Source organism: Octodon degus, unplaced genomic scaffold (genome assembly GCF_000260255.1).
Source record: "Octodon degus isolate 3935 unplaced genomic scaffold, OctDeg1.0 scaffold00210, whole genome shotgun sequence".
NCBI lineage: Eukaryota > Metazoa > Chordata > Mammalia > Rodentia > Octodontidae > Octodon > Octodon degus.
In genome coordinates, this window is record NW_004524786.1 from 1,532,733 (window position 1) to 1,550,221 (window position 17,489).

Here is a 17,489-nt window from a genome sequence, read left to right on the forward strand (position 1 = left end):
GCCGCTGCCCCTTGGGCCTTGGTGATGCCCAGCGCCATGCAGCCACTGCCAGACCACTCACACCTGTCCTTGGACGTGGCCCTCAGAGCCATAAGTGCACCATCTCCATGTGCATGCGCCTCCTTGCCCATCACACCAGCTCCAGGGGTGATGCCCGGCTTGGAGTAGAATGAGGGAGGACGGCTGTGAGGGACTGAGACTCCCAGCAGCTCAGACTTCTGAGCAGTTAGTGTGCAGTGACTCACTGGGCCCGTAGGTACAAGCCACAGCCTTCCACTGCCTGTGGGGCATCAAGCAGACCCCAGAGTGCTAAGGTGCCCTGTGGTCATGAGGAAAGCAAGGGTGGATTTTGCCTGCCAAACACTCCCCTGAGAACAGTCTCTTCCTGAGGCACGGAAGGTGTGGTGCAGAAGGTGCTGCAGCCAGAGCCACTAACAGCACAGCTGCTGTCCTCCTGGCAGGCCGAGGGGCCCCAGCACGCTGGGGTCCTCTTCAGGGACTCCTCCTCAAGGTCTGTGCTTTCTGTCACTGCTTGCGTGGGCAGAGCGGAGCAACCTCTCTCATCCCACCCCCTTGTCCCATTCCCATTTAGGATTAAAATGGCACTAGAGACAAGCATGCTCCGCACAAAGCCGAGCTCTGCTCCTCCTGACTTTGTCACCACGGGCAAGTGTGTCATTACTGAACCCTGAGTCTCCTGTATGAAAAGAGGCCCTCATAACACCTGAGCCACGGTCGCTTTTGCTAGGGATTAAGTGGCAAGAGCCAGCATGCTTAGGCTTCAGCCGAGTCCTGCTCAGGGCCCCAGTGGTTTCCAGTAGGTCTGTTCAGCCTGAAAGGGTATCCTGGGGTGGCTTCTCAGGTCTAAGCAAGCTGTGTCAAGTCAGCTCAGCTTCAGTGCCGAGTCACGTCCTAGGTGGTTCTTGATGAAGACATCCCAGCCTTACGGTGCAGCTCCGTGGGGGCTGGCTGGGACTTTCGTGTGTTTGTTCACGTGTGTAGCTTTTGGAAAGCAAGCAGGGGACAGATAATGTGTTCCACTGTAATGCGCCCATGTGCTTTTCCATGGAGCAGCGTTTGAAACTTGGACTCCTAAGTCCACACTTTTTACTTACATTCTTCCCTTGATGTATCAGGGCCCCGGGCTGGTGTCTTTGCAGTGGGGCGACACTCAGGGGTGTCTCACTTGTCACTGTGACGAGCAAAGCAGTCTTGACCTTGGAGGAAGCCCTGTGTCATCTCTGACAGCTTACTTTCCAGGGGAAGTTAAATGAAGTCAGAATAAGAGGCTCTGAAGACTTCCTGTGTACAAAAAGATAATTTAAATGAAGCAATTTAAATGTTGTTTCAAATTATGTGGAATCACACAGGAAAGGCCTTGAAAGTAATTAATGCCATCTCCTGTCACCAAGTAGAACTCTACCCACCCACCCCAAGTGCTGGTTAGCACCTGACTAGCAAAAATCTCTAGAAAGAGCCTTGACTTAATGTGGTAGCGCATTCCAGGGCGTGTCTTGGTCTCCCAGTCTTGTTACTCCTCGCCTCTTGTGAGCCGGTCCTGACTCTGGAAATAAGTGCAAGGGATCACCACCCCCGGTCACCCGTGCCTCAGGCCCCTGCTGATGCTGCTCAGAGGTCCTGCCCACCCCGCCCCCCAGGGCTTCCTCTGAGCTCAGCCTTCAGCCCCACTGGGACCCTTCCTAGCCAGGTTCTAGTCTTCTCCCTCCTCCTGAGCTCCTTCTGGTGAACTTACCAACTCTGCAGACTCCTCCCGTGGGGTGTCCTGAACCTCTCGACCCTGAGCATCTCATTCTCCTTGGGTCTCCAGCCCTGTCATCCAGGTAGACACCTCAGGGTCGCCCACGGGCTCCTTGCTAACTACAAAACCGTGCCCTTCCATGAAGGTGAAGGCCACAGCAGGGAGCCCTGCAGTCCATGCAGGGCAGCGCAGCAGACCCAGGTCCATCTGTGTCCCATCCAGGGTTGCTTTTCAATAGAGCCCAAGTCCACAAGAGAGGACAAGGACCTGCTGCCCACGTCCTGAGAGTCATTCCACCAGAGAGCTGCAGTGCTAGGACTTTGGACTCTGGAGCTTCATGGAAAGTTTCAGCAGTGTGTCTGCTCCCGGCGCCACATTCCACCTTCCCCTCCAGTGGGCCTCGCAGAAGCAAGGGCTTGAAAGTCCAGGCATTCGGGAGGCTGACCGTGGGCACAAAGTCAGCAGAGATTGCATTGTTTGGGAGTTTTGCTCAAAGATGGGGGGAAAATCAGTCTCTTAAATAAGTTGAGTTGTTGCCCAACAGGGAATGTCAGAGTCCTGTGGGCAAACTGGGATGCTAGTTTAGCTGTAAATTTAAGGAATTAAATGTTCCCCAAAGCAAGAACTCAGATATGTGGCCAATCAGTGTGTTCGGTAACACACTAAATATAACTGGTATGTCTTCAGGATGCAGGCAGGGTGAGGTAAAATTCACCTCTGGCCTGGGAAAAGCCTGGAAATGAAGCGATGGAAATTTCCCCAGAAAGAGCTGAAACCTGCATTTATTTGATTGTCAAAATGACAGCTCCTTCATGAAGGCATAATAGGCCCATTAATAAACCTCTGAGGTCTGAACATTTCCATGAACAGCAGCTTCTCCTCATTGATAATTTAGGAAGCATTAAATGAAGACTGTCAGATTAGTTTACCTTGAGAATTCCCTAATAATTCCCTAATCATTTTTAGATCTTAATAATTTGAAGAAAAGAATATGTGCCAGGGATATAGCTCAGTGGCACAGCACCTGCATGACAAGCACAAGGTCTTGAGTTCGATTCCTGATGCCAAAAAAGACATGAGAAGAGTGTGTATGGTGTGAATCACGCACCCCTTGTCCCCAGACAGACCTCCTGCTTAGAAAGTGCTCCGTCAGTCTCGAGCTCATTCCAGTAGCTGCCGGCTGGAGAGGACAGCCAGGGAGGCTGCGTACAACCAACTGCTTTGCACGTGCTGCTGCTGCTCCCGATGGAAGGTCACCTCCCGCTGCAGCAATGGGAGGCACTATCTGAAGCGCTGTGCTTTGCCGTTGTGACTGCGCCCGGCCCCACTCACAGTACCCAGGTCCCTGTGAATCTTTGGAGACTCATTGGTATGGTTAAATGAGATAATGCACAGAAAGGCTTGGAATATGGCCAGGACCCCAAAGCGGGGGGTAGCTCTTTCTAGTTCTGCCTCCGTAGATGGTCGCCTTCTTTTAAACTGTGTCTGCTGGTGCCCACGTCTAGTCACTAAATCAGCCTTCCATCAGCTCCCTTTTGCCCCTTCACATCGAGGGACAGCTTGTTTGAATTGTCTGTGTCTGGAAATGGCCATCCCCAGGATACCCTGCTTCTAGGTCAGCCTGTTCATTTGATTACTGTAAGACAACTGTGCTCCTGCTCTCTAATCAAGCAAAAACCGCCCGCCGTGATTCTGTCTTCTTCGTGTTCACCCCATTTGCTGCAAGCGTACTTTTCACCTCCGGTGCTGTTTCCCCAGGATCCCTGTCTCTTAACGTGGTGGCGGGCAGGTTACCCGTCTCTCCAGCTGCCCAGACTAGAAACCTGGGAGCCCTCCTCGATTGTGCCCTTTGCCCTAGAACCCCTAGTTGGCCTATCAGCTGTATCATCTCTACTTCAAAAACATTCACTTTCAGTTTACCAGCTTCCCCACCTCAGAACTGCAGCCAGGTCTGAGCTGCCACGGCCTCCTGCCTGCGCACACAGCAGCTCCCAGGAGGCTTCGAGCGGGCTCGCACTGCACGCATGTTCGTGGCTGCTCAGCGTCAGGCGGAGGCTCTGGAACACAAGTCACACCATGTCTCACCACAAATGAAGCTGTTCGGTATTTCCCACCCTGTGCACACCAAGTCCCAAGTCCCTGCTGTGGCCCGCGAGCGGGGGCAGCCGGGCCTGAGGACGCACCTGTGTGCTCGCCGCACTCATCTCAGGGGCAGCCATGGCGAGGGCTGCTTTGCATCCCCTGAGGCCCATATCCACTGCAGGTCTGTGAGCACAGGGACTGTCATTTTGTTATCACCGTGTCCTCGGTATTTTGCATAATTCCAAGAGCATGGTAGGTATTTAATAAATGATTCTTAAAAGACAGGTGAAGTCACCTTAATTTCAAATTGTGTCCTTACATTACTTTCTTGTTGAAGTAACATTTTTAATACTAAAATTGGTCACAAATAAGAATTATCTTTTCTAAGACCTCTCTTAGAAATTTGTAGGGATATTTTTAAGAACTTTGTTCTGAAAGCCTGGGAAAAGTATAACCCAAAGGTTTTGGGGATTGTTTTTGGGGGGCGCTGGGGATCGAACTCAGGACATTGCACTTGCCAGCAGGCGCTTTTGCTGCTGAGCTAGCTGCCCACAAAGTGTGTACGTGCATCAGAACAGCACAAACCGAGTCATGAGAGTTCTGCTTGAAGTGGATACTCAAGCTGGGCTCCTCCATCATGGTGCATACTAGCAAGCACTCCAGAATAGTTACCCCACACCATGCTCTCTATCAGATAAGCGCCCCAGTGAAGGTCTCCCCTTCTAAAGTAAAAGTAAAGTCAAATGTGTTACTATTCTTACTTTAGATTTCTCTACCAGCTACTGTTGGCATTTTTATATTGGTTTGTGTTCTCCAGAAAAGTGTCTGGCACGTTTCTGAATGTTGAGCATGCGTGGTAATCGTGGCTGAATTAGCACCATGCTCCTTGTTTCACGTGACGCCCTGGCTCTGTTAGGCATCCAAGGGCACTCTGGTATTCTAAACTAGCAAGATCACACAGTTAGTGGGGGAAAGAACACTGAAGAGAGGGAAATGACTCTCGAAATCTGTTTTCATTGCATTTTCCCACTTTGTTCTTCATTCTTAACTTCATTTCTCTCTCAAAGCCAAGTCCATTACACTGGGAAATAATGCGTCTCCCAGCCGCGCCGGCAGCTGAGCCTCCAGCGGTAGTGCCCCCTGGAATCACTAATGAGGCGGGCAGGAGCACGCACTCTTTGGGGCCAGCCTCTGCCTGTTCTACACGAAGCTGTCATATCAAATTTTTCTCCAGACTCCACAGGCACTTTGATTTCTAAACCTTCCTGAGAAACCTAATCTGAAATCAAAGTCAAATGTCTTAGATGCGGTCAGACAAGGTCACATTTAGAACAGTCCAGCAGGCCCGAAGATCAGAGCTGAAAGGGAGTGCCCTCCGCCTGAAGTTGGCAGGCCTACCTGCTAGCTACCTGTCCGTTTCTAATCTCTTTCCAGATGGACCGGGAAAATAAGAGCTTTCTCCCCGGAAAATGCATGAAGAGTTTTCTTAAATAACACGGTTAAAAAAGTTGCACAGAGCTGCATTTTGGAAATGCAGCTTTATACTAATCAGCGAATCACAAGGCATTTTGTTGAAGAGTTATCTTACTATTTGCTAGTTGGGCTTCTTTCAGTCAGTAATTTCAGGCTCATGCGCTGTATTTGGCCGTTATCAGGGTTCATCTGTACTCTTGAGGGACATCATACAGGATTGCTGCTGGACACGTTCTCCAATGCCCCCTCCCTGCCCCGTCAGACTTTGAGATATTATCCAAACTAGCCTGGAGAAAGAGGGAATGTTGAGTCGCAGGAGACGCGATCTTAATGTCTCAGCACAGGTTTTTATCCAGCTCCATGTGATCGAAAGCCAACAACAACCTTGCCATTGCTTTATATTGCAGTGCTCTGCCTCTTGTGGTCGAGGGCATAAGCAGCGAAGTGTTTACTGCATGGCAAAGGATGGAAGCCATTTAGACAGTGATCACTGTAAGCACCGTGCTAAGCCACACGGGCTCCGGAGGTGCCGAGGAGGCCGGTGCCCCCGCTGGAAGGCTGGCGCGTGGAGTCAGGTGAGCGACGCTTCTCCCCGCCCCGTCCTTCCCTCGGGCCTCGTGGTGGTGCCAGTGTGTCTGCTTGTGTTCTCTGCATGGTTTTGGCTTTACCCAGGATTGCTGCAGACTGGGAGGGAAGAATGCCCAGCTAGACAGGCAGGACAGCTGTGTGACCTCCAACGGGTAGCTGCAGCCCTGGGGCTGCACATAACACCCCCAGCGAGGCGGCTATGTGGTAATAGGCATGCGGCGTCTGCTGCAGGGCAGTGCTTCAGAACGTGGCTGATGCCTGCCTAGCATGATCGTGGACTGCTGGCAACACCGAGGTCACCCTGAAGCTGACAGGTTCAGGCCGGGGACGAGGATTTTGTGAACTGTGTCGGAAGGGAGTCCCCTGGCAGGAACTGAGTAGGAATTTTCCTTGGAGCTCCTTGAAGCAAAAGTATCAGAAATACTTCTCTGCCCGTTTGCTTGTTTATAGCAGAGATGGGCAAGGGAGGGAAGGAGGAGCACCCTCAGAGCCACGCGACCTGACGTGGCCTGAGGCACCTCCCTGCCCACGCACACAGTTCCCATGAGGATTTAATGTCGCAATGAGTGCCAAGTGCTTCGCCTGGGGCCCCTGAGTGGAAGGAAGAGGCTATTTTGTTTGGATAAGTGTGGCGAGTGGCTCCCACGGGGAACAGAGAGGGCCCTACACTGACCACAGTTAGGTTCCACTAATTCTAAACGCTTGGCAAGCCAGAAAGAAGATGTGTCAGGCTCTCCATGTTGAACTTGAGAGAGGAAGCCTGGAAGCTTCTGTTCAGAGACACGCAAGGCATGAGTGCAGCCTGCTTGGTTAGGAGCAGCTCTCGCCGGGCCCTGCTACTGCACACCGGGACGTTTCCTCTCCGTGGTCAGAGGAGCAAGCCTGGGAGTACCAAGGCTCAGTTCTTTCTGAAATGCCGAGTGTTGTAGTGCTGGTTGGTGGTTCAGGTCCTTGTCCAAGTCAGCGAGGCTTTCTGTATTTCTGTTCTCCCAGTCGTGGACAGTTATGCCACCGAATCCTGAGGATCACAGAAAGCCAGGCCCAAGGTGGGCTGCTCTAGAGCACGTTCTTTCAGAGTCTGGATCTCCATTCATAAGGGTTTGGATATGGCCCTGTTAGCTCAAGGAAGGTTTGGGGAAACTCCATTCCGACACAGTTAACAAAAACTTTGTCCCCAGCCTGAACCTTCCTGAAATGTCACGAACCGACACCACGGTCTTCAGCCTTGTCCCCCTCCAGGAGTGTGAGTCGTGGCTCCTCCCTCCTGAGACCCTTATCAGTGGCGTGAGGTTGGGCTTCATTCTGCTATAGCCATTAAGGACTGTGTCCACCCAAGGCACCTCCCTCTGGGCCACCTTGGGCACACGCAAGGCAGTGAGTCACAGCACCTGTCCTTCCTAATGGCTCTGGCTGAGCGCAGTCGTGAGCTCATCAGCTCGTGCAGAAGCCTGCAGCCGCCATTACTCAGCTCACCTCCCAAGTTAGCTTGTCCTCCAGCAGACTGCAGTCCTGTTACTGAATGCAGTGTTCCTGGGTTTCCACTTACCTCTGCATTTGCCCTGGATGTTATCCTCAGCGTGCTGTGATGCTCATTCTGGGTCAGCTTAGTCACTAAGGCGACAATTAAAAAATCTTTTGCTCTTTCCTGGTAAACACAGAGAGTTTTAACTCCAGCATCCTATGATCTTGTGGAGAACCCTAAAATTACTTAAAAAACTGGGATGAGTAGGTTTAAACCCTGGGAGCTTTTGCAAACAGAAGGTAATAGGATTATCAGAATACCACCCCAGAAAGAACCATACCTGTTCAAAATGATTGCCCAGGAAAAGGCACCACCTTCGGAGAAGATTCGAGGCGCTATGTAATAGCGCATGACCAGCTTTCTAATGTCCTGATTTGACTTATAGGAATGAATTACAGAAACAGGCAAGACAAGGTACTGTATGGGTAAAACATGATTCCCGTAATGTAGAAGCATGCCTGATTAAGGAAGCAGCGTGCATGATTAAAGATTGTTGCCTCACTAATGGGCCAGTGAGAGGTAGGAGCTGCCACAGGCAGGGCAGCGAGCCCGAGCAAGGGCCGCAAGCCTGCAGAAGCATGTCTACCTCTAGGCGTCCTGCCTTTCACCAGTAGCTATATTCTAGCCATCCTGTCTTCATGAAAAGAGCGACTGTGAGTGTGTTTTCTTACAATGTCAAAATGCCCAGTGACAGTTAGAAATCTAGAATGTGGGACAGGAGGCAAACTGCAACAGCTCTAAGGTGGCGTGCTTTGAGATTTATAGTGGAAGGTTACGGCTCAACATCCTCTGAAATCTTGGAAGCTGGACTGGAAATCAGGGTGTGTTTTGTTGTTTTGTTTTGTTTGTTTTAAACATTCTTCCTAAAATCTTAAGATGATTTTTATTCCCTCAGAAGTTTGTGTTCAATTTGTTTGGATTATTTTGATCAAGAAGTAAAGGGTCCCTGTGGAATTTTCAGACAAAAATCACCAACAGATTGTTGATTCTGCCAGGTAAACGTGAGGGCTTTGTATTCTCACAATAAAAAAGCTCTCCGGGAGCATAACATCTTTACACTTACCCTGTTCCTATGAGGAGGGATGGCTGGAGTTTGGTTTGGTTTTATTACTGAAGATCCGTAATTCAAGGAACAAAAGATGAATCTCACCAGTGTAAGGGTGGCGCTGGCACGCGCAGGCCCATCCGCGTGGGCGCAGGGTCTCCGGGCTCCCCGCAGTGTAGCCCCTCTGCGGCCAGCAGGGCCTCACGCTCAGCGAGCGCCACGGCTTAATTCAACACTGAGGCTCCCCTCCGGCTGACACACAGTCTGTGCCCTGCGATCCGCGGTGCCTTAGGGTCAGCGGAATGGGGGCTACTTCTCTAAAGCTCTTCGGTGCTAACACTGAAACGGAAGCTGGCAGATTGGTTGTGACTTTTCTTGTAATGACAACGACAGCAGCTTGGTTGTGGGCTCTGATGCTGCAGCCTCCATCTGACGTTTAATGGCGAAAGGTGGCGAATGCACCGCGCAGAGCCTCGGAGAAGCCAGGGACACCACGTCCGCAGGAGCGGCGCCGAGCACTAGGGCCACTGCGGCGGCTGCGCTCTCGTTTATCCGGGTTCTAGCTGACTCCAAGCCGAGCATCGGCCGCGCTGTCTGGACTCAGGCTTCCCCCATTCTTGTGGGTCTAGTTTGAAAACCTCCATCCTCTTAACACCACATTTGAAAACGGGGAGCTCAATTCTGATCCACAGCGCCAAGCCTCACTGCCTAAGCAGGTTTTCATTTGATTGCTTCTCCTTGTCTTCGCATGCACTGAGGTAATTGTCTGGAAGGCTGTTTGTTTCTTTGTTTACAGCATATCTGCCTAAAAGGCATATATGAGATAGAAAAGACATAGCAGGGGATATAGTAGCCTGGCACAGAGCTAGGCCTTGACCCGGCAGCAGTTATGTACCCCGCAGGACACTGGGCAATGTCGGAGACACTGAGGCTGTCACACTTGGGGTGAAGGGATAGGAAAGTGACATCTAGTGGGTACATGCCAGAGACACAGCTGAACATCCCACCATGTAGGGGATGGTGTCCCCAACCAAGGACTGCACAGGTGAAGAGCCCTGGCCTAGAGCCTGGCTGAGTGTAAGTGCTGAGTAAAAGTTTTCTCTTGTTACTTATAAAAATGGATTCACTCTCATAATTTCAATAGTAACACCAGAAAAAAGTGTGTAAAATTCTCCTCCAGGTGCTGAAGTGTCCATTACGATTCCCCAGACGTCAGAAATCCCATAGATATTCTCTTTGACCATGGAAATAAGCACCAGGTCCTCCCGCCAGCCAGCGAGCTATGAGCAGAGAGGGGTGGCAGCCGGGCTCGGAGGCCAGAATGGGAAGATCTCCCTGTAGATGCACCATGCAGGGGTGAGGAGGGCCACGTTAGCGGGGCCACACAATGTCTTCCCCACACAGTGACCGAAAGGCATACCCAGCAGAGGCTGACAAACTGCACACAGCTGCGTAACACCACCACCGCCGCAGGAGCCGCTCGGAGGTCCTGGTGCTGCTTTGGTCATGGGTTCAGCACAGGGCTCTCAGCGTGTACCCAGCAAGGTTGCCTGGCTCCGTGTGCGCCTCACTGCCTCTCTCCCACGGGACAGCCCAGGAAGAACTGGTGCCCACAGAGCAGGAACAACTGCAGAGGCATGGTCTCATTTTGAGCAGTTACTATAGATGGATTATTCAGGAAAGCAGGCTTGCACCACACTCTGCCTTTAAGTTGTGTCATAACTCCTGAATGTGGTGGCTCGAAGCTGGCTTTGACATTATAAATATCAGAAGCCGGAACAGCATATTACGTAATTGAAGCTTCCTGTGTCTTAATTTGCCTCTTCAAAAATTATTGAATGCTATAAGCAGCAATTTTCTAAAATTGAGACACTTTTGACTCTTATCCCTTATCTTCACCAAACTACAAGGAATTTACTCATTAACAGTAAGGTCACAAAGAGGTTTCATCTACGTAATAGCTTAAATAGTATTATACACAGTATAAGTATTTACATTTTCCAATTTTTTCCTTCTTTTTTTCCATGGATTTGGTACAGGGTCTCACTAGGCAGCTCAGACTCGTAGTGATCCTCTTGTTTTCAGCCTCCCCAGAGCTGGGATCACAGGCATGCACCACCACGCCAGGCCTCGGTCACCGGCTCAGTATGCCCAGGGGAGGGGCCAGCGTGGCAAGTGGTGCCCAGTATCGAACCCGGGTCCCTGCACCTGCCTTAGTCCTCTGGGCTATTTCACCAGCCCTATTCCAATTTTTCTTTAGGTCACCAAGATGTTATGAAATTTTGGGTATATATCAGCTCTGTGCCAAACTCTCATGTGCTTGCACTGCTCTTGTTCTTTCCTTCTTTGTATTTCTGTTTGGCATGTTATTATTCTAGAAATGCACTTCTATATTTATGAGGCCAAATTCAAATAGCAAGTAGTCGCTTGTGCGCTGTGGACGGCAGACACTGTCCGGGCGTTTCTGTCGTGTGTGAGCCAACTCCCATGCCACAGCTCACTCTGCTTTCCAGTGCAACCGGGAGAAAGATTGTTCGTGACACTCTCACGGCCACCAAACAGCCATGCTCTGGAGACAGGCCAGTTGCTGGAGAACAGGGACCCTCCCGTTCCACTCAGGACATAATCTCTTTAGAAGTCTGGTTTCTTGTGGGTCACAGACTCATTCAACCCAATTAATATAATTAAAGCCAAACAATATAGCAATGTTGATCCAAAATATTCTCTTCTCTTCCTCTAAGCTTTGATGTGAACTGCGAAGCACCCCCTGGCATAGGTTCATCTGAAGCGATGTAATTTCTTAAGCCACCTCTAAAAAGCATCACCTGTTGCCTTAAAAGCTGAGTGGAGAAAAGCTTCCGGCCCAGCAGAGTGCCCTGGGTGCGCTTTCTGATAGGGAATTTCCACGAGCCCCAGGGGAGCGCGCTGCTGCTGCAGCTGGGACAGGAGTGTCCTTCTCCCATAAGAGAGCTTCATTCTGTTCTTTAAGAAGACGCCCTCTTAGGAATATAGCTTCAATGCAGGCTAAACTTGCGCTCTTAATACCAGACCAATTAATGGAGCTCTGTTATCAAAAAATTTGGTTAGAATTCTTAATAGCTAAGTGTCATAGTAGGTGCTTTTCTCTAATCAAAGCTTGCCTTTAGTCTCTCGCCATCAAACCTTAATAAAGACAGTAATTCTAGGCCTGCCCTCAAACGAGATTATGAAACCCAGCAATGAGGAAACCATTAAAAAATTAATTTAGAGGAAAGTTAATTGAGGACTTAATATGGTGTTTTACAACTTGGTCAACAAAATATTTTGGCATGACTAACAGTATTTTAAGGGCTGAACAGCGAAAGCCCAAGGAAATAGTTCTCTTCTCAGTTTTTCTTCTTTGTATTTTTTCTCTGAGGTTGTAAATAAACCTAAATACTTTAGTGGATTCTGTGGTTTAAGAAAACTCTGTGTCTCCAAAATAGGAGCAGAAAAGGAAGTGTCGGGGAGAGCAAGTCTACTCACAAGCCCCAGCACCCTTCCTGACCTTGCTCCTTGGCTGTTCCTTTACCTGCCGAGGAATTCTGCTGTCCAGTGCCGGGTCTCCCAGGTTCCAAGAGGGTGGCTCTCTCCAGAATAGAGACGATTTAGAATTTTCTTCTCGTGTGGCAGCGTTATTGGCAGGTCGTGCCAAACATTTCCTCCTGGTCTCCCCCGACCTCTTTGCCCTCTGAGACGCTGGTTAGCTCACGAGAGTCGTCTGCTTACCTTCCCCACTCGGCGGCAGAAGCGGCAGGGCGTTCCGGGTCTGGACCTTACCTTGGTGTCCCTTCACTGGAAATGAGACGTCGAGAGGGCCGGAAGGAGCCCAGCACCTACTCACAAACTCTGTCTCTGCAGTGCTCTGCGTCCTGCGGCCCAGGTGTACAGCAGCGGCAGGTGGCCTGTCAGATTGGAGCGCAGGAAGCCGCCAGCGAGAGCAAGTGCGACCCGGTCACCAGGCCCGAGGTGCAGCGTGCCTGCCAAGCTCCACCGTGCCCGCTGCACGCCTGGAGGGCAGAGCAGTGGCAAGCAGTAAGTGAGGCCGCGGGGTGCACCTGCGGGGCGTGGGGCTCCACCCCCAGCCGCGTCACGTGGGTCCCCTGGGAGGCGAGGCCGAGAGCAGTGTCACAGCCAGGTCCTTCCCAAGAATGCCGGCGGGCAGGGTGCTGGGCACCGAACTGCCTCCGTGTCTGCTGTATGTCCAGAGGGTGACATGCATCAGGGCCGCAAAGAGGACTTGGCATAGAATTTGGCCCCTTGCGCAGAGGGAAGGGGAACTGGGGGGTATTTTAAATCGGTGTGTCCAGATTTGGTCATTACACGTTAGTCTGGGCACAGGAGGACAAATTGTAGGTGGGGACCACCTTTGTATTTTTCCCCTTTCTGCCACTTTGGCTGTCAGGTAAAAGCCAGCCACTCATGTGAAACCCAGATTAATTAGTGAAGGATTTCTCAGGATTTAAAAAAAAAAAAAGATGGAATCTGAAGAAACTGCTTAGTTGATTCAGTCTATCTGGTTGCTGAACTAGACAGCCCTCAGCCCCACTCCAAGTTAATATTCGACTCCCTGGAGCAAAGTCTGGCTTGGAAGGTAAGTTGTGAGCAGGAGGTAGTCTCAGTTTCCGGAGCAGAACGTTTCACTGTAGAAGGCAAAGTCATCCCACTGACGCCAGAGCAACCTACAGTGTGTGCTGTCCGACGTGCAGAGACCCGAGTCCCTGCCCCAGGGTGGCTTCGGGGCCAGCGAGGGTGTGCGGTTTTGGGCCTGTACTTGCCCCGGTGCTGGGCATCACCTTATTTCATGCTTTGCCGCTGGGCAGGGGGCATGAGGAGCATCGTCATCGTGTCCATCCCATTCTGCAGGTGACAAAACTGAGGTTCTGGGGATCTGTGTGTTCTGTCCAAGTGAGAAGCGAATCAGTGCTGCCTGCTGTCCTGAACTGTCCTGAGGGGTCCGCCTACACGCCTCCCCTGGGACCCAGCTCCCAGCCTGTCCTCTCCTCCACTCCCTCCTGAAGGACTAGGTCCACTGGCCAAGTCCTCTTTCCTGAGGGCTTTCACCTTGTCCTTATCTGCTCAGCCTTTTTGCCTTGCTTTTCTTTTGGATTTCTGTACTTCCAGGAGAAGGTAGCAGGGCCAGATGCCTAAAGCAGGTGTGTGTTGGGTAAACTGCACTTGAGCCCGCTCTACTCTTGGGAATCAGAAAACTTAGGTGAAGCCAGCCTGTGGAAATCCCAGCCCAACCTCTCCTTAGCCAGGCGCAGGGCTCTTAATTTCTGAGCCTCAATTCTCCATCTGTAGAATGGGCGCCCGTGACACCTGCAGTGAGTAGTTCTGTAGGATCATCCAGGAGAGGAACCTCTTGTCAGGAGTAAGAGGAGAGAGGGGCAGGAGGAGGAGGGGAGAGGGAAGGAGAGGAGGTCATTCAGGAATCCCTCCCTCTTTATTTCATGCTCTACTCCTGCCCCCTTCACACGGTGCTCTGAGGGGCAGGCAGGACATTCAGAAAGGAATCAGAGCTGGCTACTGGCCCTTGAGCTGGCTCCCCAGGCCCCATGAGCCAGTCACAAAGCTGCAAGCCCCATTTATGATTCCTTCTTAATCTCAAAGAATGGCACAGCCTTGCCACACAGGCACCGAGGAAATTCTTCCTGATCGCACAGGTGCACCAAGAAGCCAGGTCTTTGCATGTGCCCTACAGAAGAATCATCTTAAATCCTTCCTCCAACACTGCTCCCCAACACAGAACAAGCACCAGGCCCTGTATTTAGGAAGTTTACCCGAGATTAATCTTACGCACAAGAAGAAAAGCTCAGTAGGCACTGAAAGCAGGTTCACAGGTACCTTTCTGAGGGCGATTTCTCCTCTGCCTGCCCCAAGGTGGGGGCAGAAAGAGGAGCTGGGTGTGGAGGTGGCTGGCCCCGAAGTGGAAGCAGGCGCTCCAGGCAGGGAGGGGAGTGAAGCCAGCAAGCCGCCTGGGCTTGGAAGGCCCCTGCTGCCCCACGGCTCACAGAGAGCACCACTCCAGGGATGCTGCTAACTGGTGACAGCTCTGCCAGCAGGATCAGGATGGGGTGGCGCTCGTCCTGGCTGCCCCTGTGCAATTACTCATTGTCCTTCCTTTTGTGACCAGCAGTGTCCTGGTCACCCGAGCCTGGCTGACTATGCTGTGACCTCCAGGCTCCCAGAGTCCCAGCCCGGCCTTGCTCTCAGCTCTCCCACACCTTTGACCCATCTGCCATTTCTCCCTGATGCCGCGGCATGCGGGCCGACGTCTCTGCCCCTCACTCACTGACCTTGGCCCCAGGCCTCAGTGCATGCTGAGGAAGACCCTCTCCTGCTCCGCAGGGCTTGGCACCCACCTCAGAAGTGGGTGTGCCTGCCTTCTCGCTCTCCTTCATGGAGTGCATCTGCGCCGCAAGGCACAGGCTGTGCACACTCACCAAGCTGATGGCCAGGGACTTCTTGTACAGCCATACAGGGTGTGCACTGTGCAGCTCCCTGGGGGCCATTCATGGACTTCCATGTGGTGGGCCTTCTCGTTCTCCCCTGTGTACGAGGGAAGTGCGTGGCTCTGGTACTGACAGGAAGAATCTTCAGGCCTGTGGCCTGGGCACCTGGGTCATTTAGATGCAGTATCTCACTCAGCTCCTTCCAGGCCCCTCGGATGCCGTAGGTGCATGTTGAGACTATTTGATGTATTAGGACACCGGAGGCTGAGCTAATGCATTTGATGATAAGGCTGGAGTTTGGGGCCCGGCACTGTGCCCTCTGGAGCCCACTCTGGGCACTGATGTCGCTGGCCCCCTCTTGATGCGCCTCTTGAAAAGTCTGTCTTCTGCGTGACCTCCAGCCCCTCAGTGGAGAACTCCGCCGAGTGCTGTTCCCAGCACCTGCCCCCCGCCCGCTTCTGGGCCCCTTCAGAACGTGGCATCCCAGGTGTGCTCCAGACGGTCATGCTATGAGGATGGTGGCCGTGCTTCCCCACCACGGCCACGGCCGCTGCCCTCGGCCCGGCCTGTCCCGAGCCTGCTGCTCACCCCAGGCCATCTGCCAGGCGCAGGGACCTGGCCTCTCTCGTCTGTATTTGGAGGATAGTCATCAAAATCAGCACTAGAATGATCCCCAAGTGTGTCTCCGAAGCTCAGAAGTTAGCAGTGAGCAGCAGGTCCTCACTGGTTGACTAGAAAGACTTTCACACGGGTCACCGTGGGCACTGATCAGAGCTTGGTGCCCACAGCAAGGTGTTCACCCTGTAGCATTCTTTTTCTCGCTTGTTTATGCAAAATGTTCTTGATCCCTCCTCCAAGGTGCCGGGCACCAGGCATTAGGCACGCTTTCGAAACCTCCAGGCATGGTCTGAATGGCCCCAAATGCCGGCATTTCTCACCTCCAGCCCTCTCCCACCCCAGACAGCTCCTCTCCCACTCCCCCTCTGCTGTGGCCTGCACCCCTTTTGGCATCCTAGGGATCCTCTGTCCCGCTTCTTCTCTGACTTCTTACAGTTTCACTGTTGGGGAACCTACAGCTGTTTACACGGCTGTGCACCCCAGCCCCGGAGGGATACAAACCCCAGGGGTGCCCAGCTGCCGCAGTGGCCCTTGGAACCCCAAGCTGAGAGAGGCTGCCCCCCACTGAGGCATAGCAGGGGCTGAAGCTGTTCCCTAGTCGCTAGCACAGAACTGGGCCCCACCCAAACATTGGTTGAAACCCAATGTCTCTGCCTCCTTTTTCCATCGCAGTGTGAGATCTGGAGCCAGGAGGTCCCAGCTCCATGTACCTGACTTTAAAATGAACTTTGGCAATAGACTCCATTGGTAATTTAAGGACCTGAGGTTTTGTTTAAAATTTAAAGCAACAGTTAAAAATAAGAGAACAGCTTATCCTTGCTGTTTCCCTAACTTGGCACAGCCAACCCTGTGCTGTCCACTTCCCTGTAGGCTTCGGGGCTTGTCCACGGGTAGACGTCCAGCAGGGCAAGCTAAACAAGAAATGATGAACTATCCTGAGAGAAAACCAGCACCCTTACAGACAGAGCCTTGAGTGTCCAGCGATTTTCCTTCCCCCATGGTTAGGAAATTGCACCAAAAGATAGATTTGAAAGTGTAAAGCAACTTGATTACAATCTTTAAGGGAAGACGATTTCTACCTATTACATTAAATGATCCTGTTTAGACGTCACCCTGTGGCCAGCCTACCATGGTGAATGAAATAGAACCTTCCAGGTTTATTTTAGATCCTCTTCACCATCAAATTTGGAAGACCGTCCTTCCTTGGCCCCGTTAATTTCAGGTGCTGCCTGCCTCAGCCCATCACTGAGGCTATTTCCATCTTGAATGACAGTGTGCAGAACTCCATGGAGGTCATGGGTGGCATGTATTTGCTGGGGGGGCGGTTCTCCAGGAGCCATAATGTCATTCGAGGAAACCTCCTGGAAACTAAAATGAGACTGCTCTGAACTTCTGGACTGTCTTTCAGAATGCTCTGGCTCACATTCCGGGACAGGGGAAAGAGTCGTGAGTCACAGGGAACAGGGCAGTGAGTTCCGAGAGCCCCTGGGCTCGTGTGCTCCCTGGTTGCCTGCCCTCAGGGCCTGCTCAGGCTCTAAGATTCCTGGAGAAAACCCTGGGCCACATGATGTTTCTGAGTTAGCTACTCTGAAAGCCTTGCGTGAGACACTTACTTACCTCGTTTAACTTCTAATTTTCCAAAATGTTCCGTGCGAGTCAAGTTCCTCCAGGTCCCTTCCTACTATTGGCAAATAATTTTTCTGGTAGTTAACCATTCCCAAGGCCGAGGGAGAAAAGGCGTAGCAAGGAGAAGTGCTTCAGGAACGAAGCACCTCTGCTCCGGATGGCCGCCTAAGGACCTGAGTGCCTCCAGAGGGTGAGAGGCAGCAGAGGCCTGGAGGACCCAGTCCAGGTTCACCATTTGGAAATCTTCAGAGCCGAGCTGAGTGCTAAGTATTCTAAGGAACAACTTCTTCTCCTTCTTCTTCT

At 51.9% G+C, this 17,489-nt stretch overlaps 1 protein-coding gene across 1 annotated transcript in view; it reads left to right on the forward strand.

Moving 5' to 3' along the window:
- The window catches only part of Adamts9 (ADAM metallopeptidase with thrombospondin type 1 motif 9), a 141,497-nt gene that overhangs the window by 96,438 nt on the left and 27,570 nt on the right, over positions 1–17,489 (forward strand). The window contains exons 28-29 of the mRNA XM_004644783.2: positions 5,722–5,889; positions 12,349–12,522. Coding sequence (XP_004644840.1) covers positions 5,722–5,889; positions 12,349–12,522 — 342 coding nt within the window. The remainder of the gene's footprint in view (positions 1–5,721; positions 5,890–12,348; positions 12,523–17,489) is intronic.